Source organism: Betta splendens, chromosome 1 (genome assembly GCF_900634795.4).
Source record: "Betta splendens chromosome 1, fBetSpl5.4, whole genome shotgun sequence".
NCBI lineage: Eukaryota > Metazoa > Chordata > Actinopteri > Anabantiformes > Osphronemidae > Betta > Betta splendens.
The window spans coordinates 10722335-10743381 of record NC_040881.3 but is presented as its reverse complement, the minus strand read 5'-3'; the positions used below and the strand labels follow the sequence as shown (position 1 = coordinate 10743381).

General features: G+C 43.7%; 1 protein-coding gene and 1 long non-coding RNA gene across 7 annotated transcripts in view; one reads left to right on the top strand and one right to left on the bottom strand.

Annotated features, from left to right (window-relative positions):
- lcorl (ligand dependent nuclear receptor corepressor-like) overlaps nucleotides 1-5619 on the bottom strand; it is a 14970-nt gene extending 9351 nt beyond the window's left edge. For 2 of the 5 annotated variants that reach the window (XM_029151944.3, XM_029151968.3), the window contains exons 1-6: nucleotides 5485-5619; nucleotides 4492-4557; nucleotides 3681-3769; nucleotides 3427-3544; nucleotides 2880-3107; nucleotides 2673-2742 (exon numbers count right to left, since the gene is read on the bottom strand). In XM_029151944.3, coding sequence (XP_029007777.1) covers nucleotides 2673-2742; nucleotides 2880-3107; nucleotides 3427-3544; nucleotides 3681-3769; nucleotides 4492-4557; nucleotides 5485-5578 — 665 coding nt within the window. In that variant the 5' untranslated portion in view covers nucleotides 5579-5619. Of the gene's footprint in view, nucleotides 1-2672; nucleotides 2743-2879; nucleotides 3110-3426; nucleotides 3545-3680; nucleotides 3770-4491; nucleotides 4558-5133; nucleotides 5445-5484 lie in introns of those variants that run through there. The other 3 variants (XM_055513000.1, XM_029151952.3, XM_029151960.2) reach the window with 3 other exon arrangements.
- LOC114856241 (uncharacterized) lies at nucleotides 4597-21047 on the top strand. 2 transcript variants are annotated; one of them, XR_008696203.1, is made up of 4 exons: nucleotides 4597-4615; nucleotides 5651-5720; nucleotides 6310-6468; nucleotides 12871-21047. It is a non-coding gene; the product is annotated as an uncharacterized LOC114856241 (long non-coding RNA). The 2 variants fall into 2 exon arrangements; XR_003786037.3 differs by lacking the exon at nucleotides 4597-4615 and having other exon boundaries at nucleotides 5579-5720.

Genomic DNA, 21047 nt, shown 5'->3' with positions numbered 1-21047 from the left:
ATACAATGTTAAGACAAGCTTGCACATCAGAGAAGAAAACTGTGTGGACTGAAAATGGCTTTTCTTGAGCTAATCTCTTAAAAATAACATGACGATGCAGCCACCACAGCAGTTCTCACTGTACAACTCTCTACCATTCGTAGAGATTCTGAATCTGTAATAATGGCTCTAAGTCACTTTAGTAGCATAGGTCAGATACCCAGAGAGATAGCAAACTGCAAATGACAATCATCAACGCTCCCCTAACGGGGAGCTGTAAGATTTGAATAAAACCTGAATAACCTAATAAACTAGTAACTAGTAAACATGAGAGTCACACTTCATCTTTTAGCTCTAAGCAGGTCCAGGACTGTGTTTCTCATTCTTGATTCTGGGCAACCTGGTACACAATCAAAGTCAGTTTTTGCTGGAAGAAAAACTAAACCACATAAAACACTGTGAACTTCCTGTAGGTCTTAAAGCATAAAAGTTGTTCTATTTTATCCTTTCATTATTAACAAATCACCTGATAAGACCAAAATCTACAACAGATTCCTCTGCACAACTAAGGTCTTTTTTTGTTTGTTTAACCTTTATGTTTGTTTGTTTTTTTTAATATAAGTCCATTGTTTTTTTGATGACAGTAAACATATTATAACACAAGTCATATACTTCAACATCAAATACTTAATTAAAACAGAAACTGAGGAGTTTGTTGAGTTAAGCAGCTCTTGTAAAAAGCTGCAATGAGCACCACTTCTTGAAAACTGTTTGTACCTTGTGAATGATTTCATTGAAGCCCAAGAATAAGATAGAGAAAAACAGCAAAAAATATGACTATCACATTAGAGACACACAATTAAAAGACCTGAATAATAGTATCCATACATGTTGTGAAGGCATGTGTTGTGTTTAACAGGTGCCCTCAGGAAACATGAATCTTGTAAGAGAGGTGATAAGTTCAAGTGTAGAGTTCCAGAGGCGTTTTGTGGTCTAGAACTACTTTGCTTTAGCAGCAGAGGCAAGAGTCCCTGAGTTGGCGGAACCAGTCATTGGACCAGAACCAGAGGAGTTGGCAGATTTTTTCTTGGGAGGGTTCTTCAGTGTTCCAGTGCGCTCCTTGACTTTGTATTCCAGTGTGCTATGGGGGACCCCATACACCCCCTGAGCCTTGGACACACTCATTCGACCCGCCATCACCATAGTAATGGCCTCCTCCATCAGTTCATGGTCATATTGTCGGTACCTCCCGCGTTTCTTTCTCGGCTGCTTGTCTTTATCCCGACTTCCTGATCCCTCCTCTGAATCATCCAGGGAGGACCCACGTGGTCCCAGGTGTTGAGGTGACTGGTTGGTACTGCCCAGAGAGCCATGACCTAACAGAAGAGGTCTGAGTTTGTAAAGAGAGGACGGTTTTGCAGGAGCTATTAAACCGGCAGTACCCTCTGTTGATGAGGTATGCTGATGTAGGTTTTCAGCAAAGCTGGAACTCTCACCTGGCACTGACCTGCTATGATCAGAAATGGAACGGACCTGAGGAATACGCAAAGGTGTAGACAGCTCCAGACTAGGAGTGGGACTTGGTGGGGGCTGAAAAGTATCCCTGAGCTGGGGAAATAAGGGTGGAAAGGTTTTCTGGAGAACACTTGGTTGATAAAAAGTAAGAGAGGATGATGGGAAACTCATGTCTCCATTCTCCTCTGCAGCTCCTCCAATCTCTGCCTGCTCTGCCCACGCTGCCACCTTTTGCAAAACAAGACGGGCTTCTCCACCCAACATCGATGACATGACATTGTGTGATGTAGGTTCCTCCCTGAAATCTCTGCGTCCCGGATGCCTCCCCTCAGCCCAGCAATCCAGGCCTTGCCTCAGGGTGTTAAGAGGTATTCCATAAAGCAATGCAGCTCGCTGCTCCTGCAGTCTTCCTGAACGTATGTCCTTCAAAGCTTTGGACAGCAACCCCTCAGACAAGTCCAAGCTCCTCTCAATGTACTCCTTCTGCCTGTTCTGCCTCCTAGGGATGGGAGGACCAAACAGCAGGGTCAGGATGGAGGTGATGGAGGGGATTGGATTTTGGCTAGGGGGTGCAGAGGGAGGGGTCCACTCCTTTATGCCTTATGTTGGTAACATCACTGCGATTGTTATTTTGTATATTTCTGTTTCTGGGCCATCACACATGCGGGTGTGTGTCTCATGCACACACATTCTTTGTGTGTGGCAAAGCCTCTTCACGTCCAGGTGGGACAGTCTGTGAATGGCTGGGGTTACTTTGGCAATCAGATACAACCACTGTAGTTTTGTGATATCCTTCTGTAACGGTCATGCTTGAAGGCTCAATAATCAAACTCAATGATCAGTGAAAATCGTTGTGCAATTGTACAATCCTGGGCTGCTGACAAATGAATGTGACAAATAATAATATCATTGCTGTGACGTTACCGCTCAAGATATAAAAGAGTAAACCCCACGAGCCAAAACACCAATCAAAAGCTAGCTTTCCGTAATGACTAACTATGCACCGACTCAAAGCATTAACAAGCAAAAAAGTGTGCAAATCACTCAGCTTAGAGAGTTGTTAATTAGTTTAATTAAACCAAGCACCACTCCGGAAAATTACTATCAAATCTTTGTCATATTACATACCCAAATGAAGTTTCATAACCAAAGCACTGCAGTGGTAACAAAGTTCTTACCCTGTGCCATTGTGATTAGACAGTGATGATGAGGTTGCAGCGTTTCTGTTGGACAGGTCAAGCACGCCATCTGTTGCAGGAAGCAAATCAACTGATTAGGAGTGCAAATACATTTTTTAACTAAATTTTAACTACATTCTGCAGTTGATAATTGACATTCCAAGCAGCAACATTTTATGTTTTTATTTTAAATCTAGGGTTTTCTACCTAGTTCAGGATGACTTTCTTTCTCCTCCTGAGACCGACACACTGTGAGGTCCAGAGGGGCATCTGAGGTTTCTGTTTCTAATAAAGGCGATGGAGTCCTCATAACACCATTTGTACTTGGGTGGAGTAGGCACTTTGACGCATACTCCAAGGCGAACTGATGTATCATCTTCTTCATCAGTTCCTGGGCAACCAGGGGGATGTTGGAATCACAGCCTAGGGAGACATCTAATAAAGAACACATAAGTACAGGCAGATGTTAAAATGAGTACAATAATTTCTGCTCCTCTAGAAGAAAATAGAGGAAAGTTTAGAGATATGTTTAATTCATCTTATCTCATGTTTTTTACATCTTGCCATAAAACTACCATTTTATTATTAGCAGCAAAACACAGTTCTGCCTCCAAAATGTTGTAGGAATAGACAAATACTGACTCTAGACAGCAAAATATTTACAACTTGATCTACTATTAACGCAGGATAATCAGGCAATGTTGCAATTGTGGCAGTGTCATATGCCGACGTGTTGGAAAGGCAACTGTCTCACCTTTTTTGTGAAATACAGCTTGAAGAAACCTGTGAGCTGATTGGCTGCTCTCAGAGATCAGACAGGGAGAGTAATCAGAGGGGGAGGACAGAGGCGACAAAGCTGCTGGTACTTGATCCTAAAAAGGAAGATAGGATAAATTATACTTTACAGATGAATTTGCTAATATGGATGTTTTATAACAAAATGGATTATTTTGAGAACCTGTAGCCTTATTAAAACTATCAAAGATCTTTATATATGTATTATCTTACATTGAGTTTGTCTAGGAGAAGGTTGCAGAATGAACACTGGGAGCAGCTTGATTCAGGGGACCAGTCCTCTACTTCTTCGGGTTCACAGTCTAAAAAAACATAGCAAAAATATTTATGATTTAAAAAAAAGTGTTTAGTGTAAAAAGTGTTTAAACCACAAAAAACGACTGTTATGAGTTTGCAATGTATGCGTTTAAGAGAAAGAAACTTTATGCGTAAAGAGAAAGAAAGTATAGTTTATCTTTATCCAGAAGAAGATACCGCAGATGACATGTCAACAACTATTACTCCCACACAATAAGCAATTATGCACATGGATAACAAAGTGGGCACATACAGAGATGCACATTAGTATTTTTGATGATGTAGACATATGTTTAAGTCTAAAATACATTTTCTGTTTAATTTTCCTATGCTGCATGATGATCACTCATACAAAATTACAAGCACAACGGGCTTTCATTTAAGCACACGAGGGCAAATGAGTAGGTATACAATAATAGTTAAATAAATTACTGTTACAATAATTAAAACAGGAACTTGTATATTACAGTGCATCAACATTTATAAATTCAAGAGAAGCTATTAACATATTATAATACTGGTTTAATAAATAAACCTGAATGATACATAACATTTAATACATGGTATATGGACATAATCTCACATATCCTATTACCATAAATGCTTATTACATACCAGATGTGTATTATATTCCACATTAAACGTAACATTTACACCTGTACCTAAATACTTTATATTGTACACATGTTAGCGTGATTACAAACTTTTTGTTTACATACACACCCACCATCAAATAAATTGAGGTCTCTCAGCAGCATTGGCCCATAGATACCTTCCAGAATGCTTTCGAACCCTGCAAGGGCAAAACCAAGAGAAACATCGCTCAGGATCTCAATACACCTCGTAAACAGGTACTTGGAGAACAGGCAGCGGTACAGAGCGTCGCAGGCTTTCCTTGCTAAACTACACAGGCAGGTTCTCTTGTTCATGTAAACACCAGATACCTGTCATACCTAAGACCTAGTCTTTATGATCACTCGCGAATAATACAGTCATTGCATATGAACCGCCCATAGCTGCAAAACACTTGTCTTTAATGTGCGCTGAGTGCTTCAAATTGCTGTGATTTAATGTGCAAAAGAACAAATGCAGCGTAAACCATCTTTATAACGTCAGTTAGCCTAAGTTATCAAGTTCTCGAGCCTAAAAACTGCGTTCAAATATGCAAAACAATTGGAGAAAAACAGCCAGTTGAGCCCGTCAAAACGTTAGCGTCTTTGATGCTGCACTGACGTTGGCTTCTATTACGTAGCAACAATCCCCTCCCCAAGATACCATCAGCGGAGATAACGTTAGCATAGCTGTTAGCATCACATTAGCATACCCAACATACATGTCAAAAATCAGGTCTACCTAACGATGTCACTACCTGTTAGCTTCAAAAAAATCCCCTCAACACTTTAGTGCTACTTGACCGACATCCTCCCAATCACACAGCAACGCGTAAAATACATGAGACCAGCAAGGAGCTGGCTAGCTTAGAGGGACAAAGAAAACAAACCAGCTACAGCACGTCGCCAGCTGGTAAATATTAGCCTGTCAGCTCAACTTAACGGCTAAAGCTGGACACTAACAGTGCCATGCTACACGCCAGCTAGTGGCTAGCTAGCGTTAGCGAGCAATCTACCAGCTCGGGACAACGATCCTCATGTCAACGGTCGAAATCTATTCGAAAGCCGTTGATATTCATGAAACAAAAGAGCATGCACGTTGACCATACCGATATAATGTATCAGTTTATGTCGCCAAGAATCAAGTTCCCGCCGAAACCCTTTCCTTTCTGCCGTGCATTTGGAGCACTGCACGGTCGCCATTCTGCACCGACCCCCCTCTATCTCCCTCTGTCTGAGCGACAGGAAGCTAACGTTGAAGTTTTACCGCTGCAGCCACTGTCATACGAGCAGTCTGCCGCTAGAGGGCGCGCCTCACTCACTGTGGGATACTGCTTCGACAACGGTAAGACCAGACTGTTGCATAAATATACATACATATTAATATATCTATATTATATATCAGCCCAAGGTCAACACTACATAGTTTATTGATAAACATTTACGTTTTGCTGCAGATATAATTGAAACAAAGCATCCGCCTTAATCATTGGCTGTGATGACCCCTGATGGGAAAAGCAAAAGAGGACTAGACATTTTGGTTGTGTCTTTATCAGTGCACAAACGTCCTCCTGTTTCACCTTGAGTTCTTTTAGTCTTTCAGTGTCAAATGTGTAGAAGGAACAACTGAACAGTTCTCAGGAAATAAACCTCTCAAGTATTGACCTCTCGTGCTGGTAGACGTGCACATAGCTACAGTCTCAACGGCTGAAATCCTAGCTAGCAACGTGACGTTTAGCACGTTGTGTCGGGATCATTCGCATCTGTATTAAGTGAAAAAAAGTAAAAAATGTCAAATTAAAAGCGACTAATGCCGGAACAATGGAAAAAAGACATTCTGACTTTTCTGAGTGGGACGTCGCTAGCTCTAAACTTCAACGGCTGTTTATCCAGCCTTGTTCAGATCCGTTGAGCTCATATTTGTGTCTAAATAGAAGAACAACGCATCTGGGGAAGACGTGTGAACAGGACAGACCAAACATCCACTGGTTCTGATGTTGTGGATGAACGAAAGGCCAGTGGGAAACTCCATCACGTGGTTATTGACCGCTTCACCGCCGTGACGGACAGATGAACGGCCTTCAGGGTACAGGGTGAGTGCGCGTGCAGGTCCTCGTCCTCTTCATATGATGACTGAAGTGCTCCTACAGCTACATTATGCTGCTTATTGTGCTTTGACTGCCTGGATTTTTTTCCGTTAATGTCATTGTTTCCTCACTGCAGCCACGTGGGGGCAGTAGAGCACTTCAGCAAATCCAGAAAACATATAAGTCTTGCATTAAGATTTTATTGATACATTATTATCTAATTAATCTTCATTAATGTCCAGCCTAAATCACAATATCTTAACCGTGTTTTAAGCATTCATTCATGTAATCAGGGCTGATTTACTGTATATGCTGCTATTGTGTTTGACAAATGCTCCTGAGGCTTTTCTATTGTTTGCAACATTTGGAATCATTTCGAAATATATTTGAATATTGCACCATCAAAGGACATATTCCACCAAGATAATGTTGCTTATCCACTAAGATAAGTAAAGATGGGCGATCGATTACCTGGTCATCCTACTGTATATGCTTTGTTACAATCCAACTTTTATAATCTCTGTCAGTGACTCTTTGTAGTCAATTATTTAAAGGGAAGCGCAGTAATTAATATAAAGACGCTGCAAACTGGGAGGTCAGCTAATCAACCACACGAGTACTGATTGTTACTTAGATTTATAGGATTATGGTATTATGATTAGGATGTGATGTGTATTTTTTTCATGTTAACTGTACCAGATGAGTACTTGTGTACACAGATGCACAGAGATTAGGTGGAATGGAATGGAACAGGGCCTACCAGCTTATTTTATCCAGGTTTCCCCGGTCGGTTAATCAGGCAATGCTTGTGGGTCATCAGGAAGGAATAAGAAGAAGCAGGAGGACAGGGGTTCATGGAGAGTGTGTCAGGGATGGAGCTCGGCACTGATGTAGGGAGGCCAGTTAGAGAACATGCGAAATAGAGTCATAAAGCGCTATGGAGGCTGTAGAGCCGACAGGAAGATGTGATTGAATGTGGAGCTTGGGAGAGGCAGCAAGTGTCATATGCCCAGGTGGAAACCATCGCCGCGGTAACTTAGAGCGTAGTTACTGTGGAGATGGTGATGAAAGATGGCAGTCAGGGGAACGGCATTTCTGGGCCAGAGCGTGACCAACAGCATACAGGCTGATGTGCCCCGGGGACAGAGGTGATTATGGGAATAATGGTGTGTGTGTGTGTGTGTGTGCGTGTGTGCACAGTTTTACAATGTAGTCCATGTCCAGTGGGGTAGCACATGTATTGAGTGATCAGGAAATGAGTGTCGGCTTAATACCAAGGCGGTGGTCCCTCTGATGCATGTGCAGCGGCAGCGGCCCAAAGGAACTTTTAACACTTCAGTCACTACGTGTGTGTGTGTGTGTGTGAACATTATCGTGTAAGTTTCTCACCTGGATCTTGTTATGTCGTTCAGAGCAGGGCCACAGTAACTACACGTTTTATTGTTTAAATAAAGAGATTGCTTATTAAATATAGTCACAGGACATAAAAATCTCCAAATAACAAAAGGATTTTCTCATAATAATCTTGTGAGGTGATCATTTTTGTTTTTAATTTTGCTCTTTTATATTTTTCTCACCCTTTTTCTTATCCACCCAAACACTTTGTTTTATCTCTGTTCCCACACCTGGTAATTGCAATGAGCAGATATAGTTTTAAGACGATTAGAAGCAGTTCTCTTTAGGCCTAACATGTTAAATATAAACAGGATCTGACTGGTTCTTCGGTAAGTTCAACCCCAACAGTTAAAGTGGCTTGGTGTCCTGGCTCAGCACGTACTCACGCTCCCTGCCCCATGTACCCCTGAACTCTGATGCGTTTTTCGTTTAGTTTCCTGGTCTTTCATCGTGTCTTGCTGGGTTTACTACATTGTAAGCGAAGGAGATGAAGCCCGTCGTTTGCACGCTTGTGGCGTTGTGTCTCCCCAAAGTCTCAGACACATTTTATTTAGTTGCCCTGTGGTGTGGAGTGGAGAAACTAGTGGGGATAAAGTGTAATTATATCAGGCTGGATAAATTAGGAAACACTGGACCAAGGCTTGGTATCTAAAAGCGCAGACATGGAGCTGGAGGCCTGGCTGCTTTAAAGGCGGTGATTTGTAAATGTTGATTGATTGAGTTTGCCATTGGCGCTAATACTTGGATCCAATACTTTTAATCATTTGAACATAAAGTGAATCAAAATGAGTCTTTTACTGAGGTAAAACCTCCGTCGTAGTCGATCAGAACAGTCCAGGGTCTTATTGTGTGTTTGGCAGCAGCCTTTCATATATTGTGTGACATGGTGCAGGCGCCCACACTTTGTGCGGGACCCTTCGAATGGGATTTCCAAAAATCACGTCCTTAACTCACTTTGAGAGCCTTGGCATTGCTCTTATGAAAACCTATGAGGGGGGAGAGACGTATGAATGCAAAGAAAATAAATATGGGAATGATTACCTAGGTATTTCTGAGCATGTGTGCTGGAGTGTTTGCGTACGGACAGGACCTGTGCTTGATGTGGAGTCCTGGGGATTTAGTGTTATGGTTGGAGCACGACCACTGTGATAACCAGAGGTGCAGTATTCCTCCTTACAAAACCCAACCTTTACTTTCCTCTTTCTTTACGTCTGTCTCTGTGTCGCCTCAGACGTATATGAGTTTTAAAGCCTATACCCTGAATTGGAGCGATAAGCTGCTGTATTGAGCGTATGGCAAATAGGAAAGAGGAAGGAAAGGCAGCAGCAACATGAGAAGAGGAGGGTTTCATCTGCGTGGACGTGAATGCAGAGTCGTGGTGAGTTCACTGCAGGGAGGCACCCAACTTCTCCTCTGTCCAGCTGGCTCTAAGTGCCCCCCCCCCCACCTCCGTTCTGCCTCTTTGTCTGAGCCGTCCGTCTTTTGTGCATCTGGGTATTTCTTTAGGTGAGACAGGCTCTGTAGGTAAAGAAGCAGAAATGGGCTGGAGCGGCTTACACAGCGCAGGAGCACTTACAGGGGATTATCATTAGTCGTGCGCACAAATAATGCACTTGACTCGCAAAGCGCAAGCGCTCACGCCCGTACGCAAACACTGACCGTCTGAGGAGGGCGAAGGTGCGCCGCGGAGGGGGCAGGGAGGCGCAGGGTCATTTTAAGCAGCAGCGCAGAGCCAGAACCTGCCCAGGGAAGATGGAGGAGGGGGTGAGGGGGGGCAAGAGGAAATACTTTACTAAAAACACATGCAAGGTCAAGTTTACTCCATCTATATGTAATGGAGGAAGAACACAATACTTCCAGCCATGTGTCTTGTCTTGTTTAGTTAACCTCCACTTAATGAATAATCTTCTACTATTTTGTAACCCTGAACGCCTCATAGGACAATCAAAGCACTTCAAGGCCATCCCCACAAATGTGTCCCATATAAATTGATTTGCACCTGAACATGGACAAAGTCAGGCCCAACAGAACTGAGACATCAATATTCATAAATGCATACACTGATCGTGTTCTATGTCTGCACCAGTATTGTTCCTCTTCACAGCTGAGCAAGATGTTTGATGGGTCCGGTTCTCCATCTTTATCTCCATCTTCATACACACAATCACTTTTAGGGTCATGGTATGGTTATTATCTATTAATGTTAGGATTCATTCATTCTACAGTCTTTCTTACAAAACATTGCCAGAGCAGCACATTGTGTAATTCTAATATTTTCTGACTTTTCTGATATTTATCTGGAGATAACAAAATGAAAAAACACTTTAATATGAGCTGTCAGTACTCTCAAAATGAACTCGTAGGCCCAGACAGCTGTCTTCATACATGTACCTGCTTTATGTAAAGCAGTTATGAACCGGTGGGGCGCATGTTTCTGATAAACGCTGTGACATGATGAAAAGCAAACACCAGGCAGCAGCAGGGTTGTCTCCGTGTTTGTCGAGCTCCTGTTGATCAACTTGTCTGCTCCGCATTGGCACGATGAAAAGGGAGTCGGGATCTTATTAGTGAAAGTCATCAGCCTTATTTAGAGACTTTATGCTTAAAATGTCGGCATAGACATGAACCTTGAGCCCCAAACTGTATTGTGTCTACCCTTGCTGTGTATGTGTATGTATGGACTGTAGCAGCTGAGAGGCAAACACATTTCCAATTAAAGGTGAAGGCACTGGTTGAGAATTTAGTTAAATTTCAGTTAATATTGTTCAGTTGCTGAGGAACTCACGCATTTCCTATGCAGGTTCATAGGTGCTGTAGTGATGTGAGGCTCGGCTGCAGGGTGAGAAGCTTCACCTGTGTCCGCTTTGTGTGTGTATATGGCATCGTATAGTTAGTGGGTTTCTCCTCAGTGTCAGAGACAGGTGGTACTGTCACGATGCCCACAATGCACCGCTAAACGCGCTGAAGCAGCTCTGACCTTTGACCTCACACACATGTATGTGTGGTGCATGTGCATGGTTCACACATTCACACATGCACACGCATGCACACGCATGCACGCACGCACACACACACACACACACACACACACACACACACACACACACACACATACAGGCTGTTCTTTAGCTAAATGAATGTCACTCAAAAATGCGTATCAATGTCAAGTGAACAGATGTCAGCGGCTACAGATCTATATGTCAGCCTGCAGAAAAGAGGAGCATGGAGACAGAGATGGGGAAGATTAGGGTAAAGGAAACAGCAGTTTAACAGCTGTCCTCATCATCCGCATGTCATATAGCTCCTCTGCTCACACTTATACTGTACGCACAGCAATAATGTGAGGGCTAGCTGACGGCTGTGCATGATCGTTGAAATATGTGACTGCAGTGTGTGTGTGTGTGTGTGCGTGTGTGTGTGCGTGTGTGTGTGTGTGTGTGTGTGTGTGCGTGCGTGTGTGTGTGTGTGTGTGTGTTACTCTGTAATACTCTGCTTCTGATGTTTCAATCCCCCTCAGACGAAGAGGTGAATTTCCACCTTCTTGCTTCACTTTCATTGATGCCTGTCTGTGTCTGTTGTCTTTGGTGGAAACTTAGACACCAGCTTCTGTCTCCTGATTATTGTTATTTCTTTCTGCTAAATATATTAGAGCAAACCCCAACTCCACACCCAAGCCCTGTCTGTGTCTCTCTCCGCCTGAGTAATAGAGCAGGGTTTATAAGGCTCGACAGGCCTGGCTAATCGAACCCACATGCCACCAGCGCTGTGCCCGTTTTCTCTCCTTCCCTAATGAAGCTAACACAGACACAGAAGGCTGAAAGCTGCACTAGTTTTTGTGTGTATGTGTGTAAGCATTCTTGTACTTTTGATTGTGAGGTCTGAAAAAGAGAGTCTTTTACTTACAGTCGTTACGTGTGTGTGGGAACAACAGGCCTTGCAGAGGAAAGTCCACCTCAGTCTAGGCCAAAAGTGAGACACAGCAGGGAGGGAGAGTAATGCTTCTTACTTCAAATAACACACACACAAACAGACACTCACAGACACATGTTCATTCGCACACAGCTGTTTCAGTTAACTGATTGTGAGTGTGCAGGGCACAGACTGGGGACTTGTTGCTTGTGATTGTCTCTTAGTGTGTGGTGTGTTTTTGGCTGGAGCTAATAGACCACACAGCGGCGCTTCCCTCCTTCCCCTCTTCACCCACACAGACATAATTTAATCAAAAACAGAATATAATGCAACTGTGGTGCTTTGCTTTATATGGTTAAATGAATGTGAACTTCATTTTGAGTTGAGACCAAAAATGGATTCGTATCTGTGTATGTAGAATGTTGTGTGCTCAGATTGGGCCATAGAATGCAACTGATTAGTTAGTGAGCATAAGGGTGACTAATACTGGCCATGTCTTCTCACACATCGAGGAGGGGCTGCGTTGTGGATGTGTGTGAAGTCGGGAGGGAGATGTTCTAGTTGTAAGTTTAGTTTTATTTCAAGAGAATATCTGTGAACATTCTGGTATTTTCCACAAATGCCCGTGCTGCATGAACATATGTTTAGTGTGTGTGTGTGTGTGTGTGTGTGTGTGTGTGTGTGTGTGTGTGTGTGTGTGTGTGTGTGCGTGTGCGTGTGTGTGTGTGTGTTGCTGAGACGCCCTGTCTGACTTGGCAGCACAGCAGGAAGCCGCGTGTCCTTTGACTTCGCAGTGCTCGTGTGTGTGTGTGCTGCCTGTATTTACATGGTGTCATGGTGTTTACATGGTAATTGGGACAGCTTATGTTATACCTACTTACATCATTGCAAAGGTGCAGCCAAAACTTGCTGTCTAGCAACAAAACAACAGTTAATTTATAGAACATTTTCACTCTGAATAAGTTGGTCGAAGCCTTTGACTTATTAGGATCCATGTCCATACCCCACTGCCTACAAGTGTCACCTGTGTAAAGTAGAAGGAGGAGATTCATTGTGCATGTGTGACTGTTTCCCTTTGCATGATGATGATGTGTGTGTTTGCAGACGTTCCTGATCAGAGTGACTTTCCCGACCCTCCCCCCACTGCTCTGCAGCCGTGTTGTGAACACAGCATCAGAATGACAATGGAGAGGGAGACAGACAAGAACGTCTGGGGCCTGTCAGGCAGACGGACGGGTTGACACGTTGACAGGCTGACAGTCAAAGGCATCGAGGGCCGCCATTGGCCCAAAGGCCCGGGAAGCGATGTGGTATTCTGTGGGCAATTTGGCCTAAGCTGCAGCTGATCCTCTGAATGTCACCTACTGAATACATTACTCCTGAACAGGAGGCAATTACATAAAGCTACTTGTATGTACAAATTACAATCAATGTCTTAAGCCCCGTCCATTTCCACTCTACTGCAAGCACAAATACTAACAATATTGAACATGCTATTTAAATAGACTTTTTCCACTCAAACTACCCAGCTTGCATTATAACTACTGTAGTTATAACTATAACTAGTTTGTCCATCTGTATTGGTAGATATTAATATTACATATTAATAGTAGACTTGACTTAGTCAAGATGTTTTAATTCTTTAAACAAAACTAGTAAGTACCTCTCTAATCGTCATATCTTTCCTAAACTGACTCCTGAGGTCTGTTGTGTAATATTTTTATGGTGTGCCCTTTACATGCTCAGCAACCAACCTAGCACACACACACTGTGGGGTGCCGTAACTGTGTTTTCAGTTTACTGTATGTGCATAAAAACATAATCCTTACAAGACATGGACGGTAAAGAGCCTGTTTCTGCTCAGCATGAAGGTCAGACACATCTGAGGACCGATTGGTTTATAGCTGCTGCAGAACCAGATATGTTCTCGTCTCGGTGGAGGAAAACAGAGCTAAAGGGGAGCTGGAATATTTGGTTACCTTCCCCTTGAGGACAGAAACATTACTCCAAACAAACCTTAGAATGGCTCTCTGTTGGCTGCATAAGTAAATAGGCATCTGTTTGCTACCAGGTTCCCCTCGTCAGCTTTAAAGGTGTTTGATGATCCAGAGAGTTGAAGTAATTTCCATGTCATTTGTATTGCCGGACAGCGTAGAGTATTGGGAAGCATGAAAAATAGACTTGACTTTCTTTGTTTCTTTGCTCCTTCATTCTTCAGATGTTTTGATCCCAAACGAGAGCCAAAAAAATCATTCCACACAGAAGAACAAGACATAAAGCTATCAGAGGCCAATAATTTTTCCCTTCTTCCATCTCCCATAATTACATTTTATCTAATTGCTTCTCTTCTTCACAACAAACGGGTTAAAGGCCCCCCAGAGACCCACAGGAGGAGGGCTCCTCTAGGGAAGCGCACTGTGTCCTGACGCTGGAGTCGACAGAGCTTGGGTGGTTTAATCAAACACATGCTTCTGCTATTTTTCATCTGGAACTCATCTGAATATTATCTGCATACTTTGGAGTTAAAATAGAAAGGAGGGGAGATGGAGTCTGTGCAAGTAGAGGGTGAAAAATAATTCAGATATGACATTCTGCATTGATTTATAATGTGAAATCACATCTGCATAGAGGCTCCCCTCCGTTGCGGCGTGTAGGTTATTGTGTACGTGTCCTCATGCGGCTGTTTATGAGAACGCCTTTGCTCATTGAAGTGCATGCCGGCGATAGCGTTATTGATTTGCATGGGTGACTGCGTGTTGGATTTCAAGGTGGGCTTTCCGTCTCGTCTGTTCCCCTTGGCTGACGGAGCTCCCCCGCAGCTCCGCGTGCACCTTGCACACACCCCGTGTTCTCTAATTCATTAGTTTCACTCTCGCACGACTATCAAACGCCATCATCCGGCGTGGAGGCGGCTGCTGAAGCCAGTCTGCAGTTTCACCTTCGGGAGGAAAGTGCACGATGCAGCATTCTAAATGCCATGCAGATGTAGAAACCGGAGCTGCATGAACTGGAGGAACGCGTCTGCAGTATTGTTATTGCGCATGTATTACATGGGATTTCAGGTTGACTGAGTGATGCTTGACTGGGAGATTACTCACTATAACAATTGCAAACACTAGTCATAGCCAGGGGTAGTACAGCACATCTACATGTACTCCACTAGCTCTAGAGTCTTTGTGGGGAGATCCTTCTCCTGATCTGCTTGTTCTGCCCCAATGTGACAGATTGAAGGACAGATTTGATTCATTCTGTCTATACAATGGCTCGGCTTTGGGGCAAATAACATCATCACCTTCTAAGTGACCTTTTGAACACTGACCCCCTTTTGAACGGTGACCTCCGGCCAGGTTCAAGAGTCACCCCGGCAACGTACAGTAGCAGCCCTGTCATCAAGGCTCGTTGGGTAACCGCTGACCAGCAAGGATGTTTGTGTGTCCGTGCGCGCGTCTCTGTGTTTGTTCAAAGTGTGTGATAGTGTTACAGAAAAGGCTTGTCGAATGTGACTCACATAAAAGGTCTGAAGGAGCCTCAGGACACCCAGCTTACCCACACACACACACACACGCACACACACACACAGACCGATGGTTCCCATGGTGAATGTGTTCCATTGAGTGGGATTTTCCAGGCGGCGTCCGGAACAGCGGACACTCCAGAGTTTGTCCTGGAAGTTCGCTTTGATCAAAGTGGGCAGACCGGCCCAAAGGAATGACAATTACTGATCCATTGCATGCCCACACACACACACACACACACACACACACACACACACACACACACACACACACACACACACACACACACACACACACGCGCGTATTTTTCTATTATGAGGATTTCCCTTAACTGAAACATACCCAACAAAGAGGGTTTTTCCTCATGCAGCTTTCAGCTTCTTGTATTAATGGTTTAAATGACTTGACTCTTGGTCATTTATCAGCCACAGTGTTGGTAACGATGTGTGCATCAGTCTTTCTGTGGTTGTCCTACGACACTGGTTTACTGCCCATTCGTACTGATATATTAGTGTTTTACCAAACTGGCACATTTTAACAAATCAAGCATCTGCAGAGCAGTAACATGACTCATCTGGTGTGACGTTTCTGTCTATCTCATGAATTTAGGGCCTTTCCTAAGTTTGTCATCTGAGTGAACAGAACACACACAGTGATTTGTGAAAACAGTGGCTGCAACTGTAAATGGGGGCAGTATAACAGAAATAAAGTACAATAATGCTCGGAAAGAAAAACAACAGATGAAGAGTGGTTCACAGTTGGGTGATAGGACTCTGTGAGAACACCTGGCCCACACACACACACACACACACACGCACACACACCCATGCACACACGCACACATGCACGCACACACACTCTTGCACTTGTGTTTATGATGACTGTGGAGACAGGGTGGACTAGACACTAGTTATAAACCTCAGGCTGGCAGAGACAGCAGATTTTATAGGCCTGGTGCTGCTTTATGTGTGTGTTTGGGAGTGAAAATGCATGTGACTGCAGATGTAATGAGAGTTGGTATGGTTCTACTTCTACTCTAGTGACACATTTATTGTCTGTCTGAAATCACTGCTCAGATCTCCGACACGCAACTTGGGCTGAAGTCTGCATCACGCAATGTGGACGAGGTGGGGACAGCAGAGACCAGACCTGACCTCAGTCACACTGTATTAATCTGTCTCTGTTCTTTCAGTCTCATCTGGATCCAAATAGCTTTTATATTAAATGATCACTCAGGTACTCGTCTTACAACAGACGTTCTGTATGAAGTCACAGCTGTGGGAATTGCAGTGGTATAATTGCGAGGACCTGGAAATGAGATTGAATGACTGAAGCAGACATACAGTGCAGCATGAATTGCCTGCGAATGCCAGAGCCAAACCCCAGGAAGGAGTCGACCAGGAAGGAATCAGAAGGGTCAGGGGTCAAATAACAAAGATATAAATGAATTTGGCAGATGGAAACAGTTTGATTACCGCATACCCAAAATGAAGAATGAAGTAATCAAAAGCAGCAGATGTGCTTTGGTTTGGAAAATTCTTACTCGTACAATTTCAAATGTAATCTAAACATTTTCAGTTCACTAAGTAATTATCTGATGCAAATTTGTAATGATAATAATACTTCTAAGAGCATTGCTCCATGATAAATGGTTACACACCCTTCTATTACTGTAGGTTCATCACACATAATCTTTCTTTATATTTCCATCAGTTGGAAACATGTCTGTGAATGGAAGTGGCCGTGTTCAAATGACGGCAGTGCGCTGGCACTGATCTCCTCTGTGTCATAACCTCACTTTCTGCGTGAGGGAAAATTTCCTGTAACATTACCCTGAAATACATACTTGATGTCTGGGAAATGTTTTGAGAATGTCACATCTCGGTCTTCCTACAGACGCACATTTAACCCGCGAAAATAAAAATGTCAGCCGCTCAAAAAGGCAGAGCTGGATGTGAATGAGAGGTCATGTTGATCTTTGCATGTCTGTCTGTCTCCTCCTCTTCCACCATCCTTCCATGTTTGTATGGGAACAGAGCCGCCTCTATTTCTCCAAGTGGTAATTTCCTCCGTATTGACTGACGCGTCCTGTTAAAGTTATGACAAAAGGGTCAGTTATCACACGTTCACCTGCAGGGACTGGATGACAGGTGAGGTCAGCTTTGGTTGATCAGAGCCCTGTATGTTAGGACAATAAAATATATTATTAATATCAACTTCAGTATTTATTAGTTCTAATATCAGTTGAAATGTGTCAACATTTAAAGAGGTCTCATATGTTTATACACTTTACTACAGTACAGTGAATTTTCAGTGAGTTCAGTAACTGTTTATTACAAACTCTGGTTTTAGAGGGAGAGTTAATTATTGGCCAGAAAATATTTGTGCTTTTATTAAACTGACCCTTTAGGCTTTTAACTTTTCAAAACAAGCGTTCATAATTGGTCATCATGTTGTTGTTAAGTCCAGATTGCCTTTGTCTCCACTTAATTTGTTCGTATTTGTTTCCATTTAGAAACGCTTCATAAAACGCACGACAAGCCACGCTAACACAAGCGCATTTTTCCCCATTTAATTGGGCTCCATAGCTGTTTCCTAAGTTTTCCGTGCGCTTAAAAACAAAAAAGAGCTGCCTCAGCTGGTGATTCGATCCTCTCGGCGGCGAACTGGGCAAATGACCAGATTCTCTGCTTTGATACGTACAAGCTGTATCTGAGAGTGTTGCTCAAAGGCAGCGTCCGCGTGGGAGCATGCAGATGTCTCGCACATGCTTCAGTCCCGTAAGGTGATATTTATAAGTGAACAAGTCTCAAGTCTGAACAAGAGAAATTTGTTCAGAGCGTAAATCTTGATATGAATTTGTAATTACAGTTGTTCGGTGGTACAATCATGTTGTAACGGTGTTCTGTTAATTATCTGACCAACCTCTGGATGTTATTGTTGTAACAGGAGACAGAGCCCTCAAGGCTTCTTATCGTGGACATCAGCAGGTGGGCTCTTTATTCTATAGAGACACACACACACACACACACACACACACACACACACACACACACAGGCGAGCATGCAAATACACATAAACAGACTGAAACCTCTGCACAAATGGCCCCAGGTTAAATACCTGAGAACTAAGAACCGCAATAAGAACCAGCATCTACCCCCAACCTAGAGACACACACACACACACATACACACACACACACACACACACACACACACACACACACACACACACACTGGGTCTCACACACATTCACTCTCACATACCTAAGAGTAAAGCGAGCGTAACCGTGCACTTGCAACTGAAGCTCCCCACCCCTCTCCCTGACTTTAATCTGATTTCACGTGCAGTAATACAGAATCACACGCGTGGTGCACATGCATAGTACACACACTCCAAGCGCACGCACACACCTGTTGAAGCTTGTGTAAACACCTGCCAGCAGTCCGTCGGCTGAGATGAATCCAGACGAAACAGTTCCTTACAGTTCCCCTCATCGTCTGCACGTCTCAGCATCAGCTCCCTCCACACCGCCGTGTGCTGATGGCCCTGTTTTTGATTCTGCATTCGAATGCAAGCCTCTATCGTTCCACGCGATTGCTGCACGCCTTCTGCGCCGTTACCCAAGCCTCCAAAGAACCCGCGCGGGCGATTCCAGCGGCGGCGGCGGCACCGCACAGGATGCAGGGTGGGGATTTTCTGCAGTGGCTACCACAAAAGAGTGGGGGCCGTGATTATGATGAAAGCCTATTTCATGCTCTCCACGGCCTGTTTCCAAACCTCCGGTTCACTCAAGGTATCCTAGGGCTCATAGACGCTGGGGCCAGCTTGTGGGTCCAAGAATGAGGCGAGTGCTTCCAGGAGTTTCAGCTGCTTTGTGGGAGTTATCCGTGTCTCATCCACATGTTTTATGTAAACATTCACATCCTTTTTGTACAAAACGCTACAAGGTTATTTACATTTTAAAGTGATAGTTATTTAGTTTTGTGCCAGGTATGAGAGGGAGACTCCTGTTAACTTTGTATTCTGCTGCGCCCTCAAACAGATTTTTAACAGCGGAGGCTGCTGCATAATGTTCATTTCTGCAAAATCTCAAAGCCAGTATCTCACTGGAGCTGTCAGCACAGCTGCCTGCTGTGCCATCCACCGCTGCTCCCAAAATATACGAGGAGTCGGCTTTTAATGTAGTTACTTAATGTTCATGTGAACCTCATTAAATCTGCCTAATCTTTTGAAGAATTTAAAAAACAGAACATAAATGTACGTTTATGAATATGCAAATTCCAAAGGGCTTTGTAACTTAAAGTCACAACAGGAAGATGCACGAAGATGAGGAGGTCCACTTTGACGCATGCTGACCAAGGCAAAGCCTCAGCATTGGTCCTGTAGCTCTCAGTTATCAGTCTGTGAAGATGGTGACATTCAGAGAATTTTTATAGATTGGTCAAATTTTTGCTGAGAACAATCATGTGAGAATAAGATTGGTGATTTCTAAAATCAGGTCTAATTTTCCCCTAATTCTTCACACTCAGAGCAAGATTCCTACTCATGATGGCCATGACAGCGGCCTGAAGGCAGCATCCGCTGCTGCTTCTAGCTGCACACCCAAATCCTGTTTTCATTTGCAAGTGATTTTGCATTCTTTCCTCAGACAGGAGGTCAGGATGAGAAGCCACGAAGGGGAACAGATACTTTAATGCTAGTATTAAGAGCCCAATAATGACACAGGCAGGCTTTGGCCCTAGTCTGCAGGGATGCATGTGCTGGGCAGGGCAGCGTAGATAGAATCATTAGGATGTGCTTTGCTACTGTCTCTCTCGTGCTGCTGCTGCTGTTGAGGATGCTGATTGACAGTCCAGCGCAGCGGGAGGTGAGGTCACGCGTCTGGGATGAGATTCATTTAGCTTCATTTCCATATCAATCTGCTGAGCTAAGGACTGGGATTATGTGGAAGGTGTAATTTCATTGCTGTTGGTGGCGCGGTGTGAATGTATTTCTGGCTGTGTGTTTTCCAAATGAAGGATGTTAATTTCTGCCGTCAAGCAGCGAGCGCACGGGCGCGCGCATGTGTGCGAGACAGGAACCGAGATCTTCCTCCTAAACGATATGAAGTTTGACATTTCATTTACTGCCCCTGACCGGCGAGGTTAATAATGCTACCCCAAAGCAATCAGGGCTAACCACACACACACACACACACACACACACACACACACACACACACACACACACACACACACACACACACACACACACACACACACACACAGCCGTATACTGTACACAAAGCCTGCATGAACAAACACACATACACAACATTCAAATATTCAAATCATGCCGCTCTAGTTAAGTGGCCATAAATAAGATGTCATTTTAAACCAGGAATTTAAACCATCTCAATCTCATCTGTTCAGCAAGAGCTCCTAACACAAACGCACGCACACACACACACACACACACACACACACACACACACACACACACACACACACACACACACACACACACACACACACTCACACACACACACACACACATATTGCCATATATTTGAATGGAGCCCTCCTGCACAATACCACAGCTTACATTGCCAGTACTTCTTTCTCACACACACACACACACACACACACACACACACACACACACACACACACTGGTGCAACACTTCTGCTGTGTGTGTGTACTGTGGTGATCGCATGGAGGACCAGGACAAATGGGAGGATCTCCTGTAATAAAGATGCCTGTTACAGGTAAAGACAGTGACA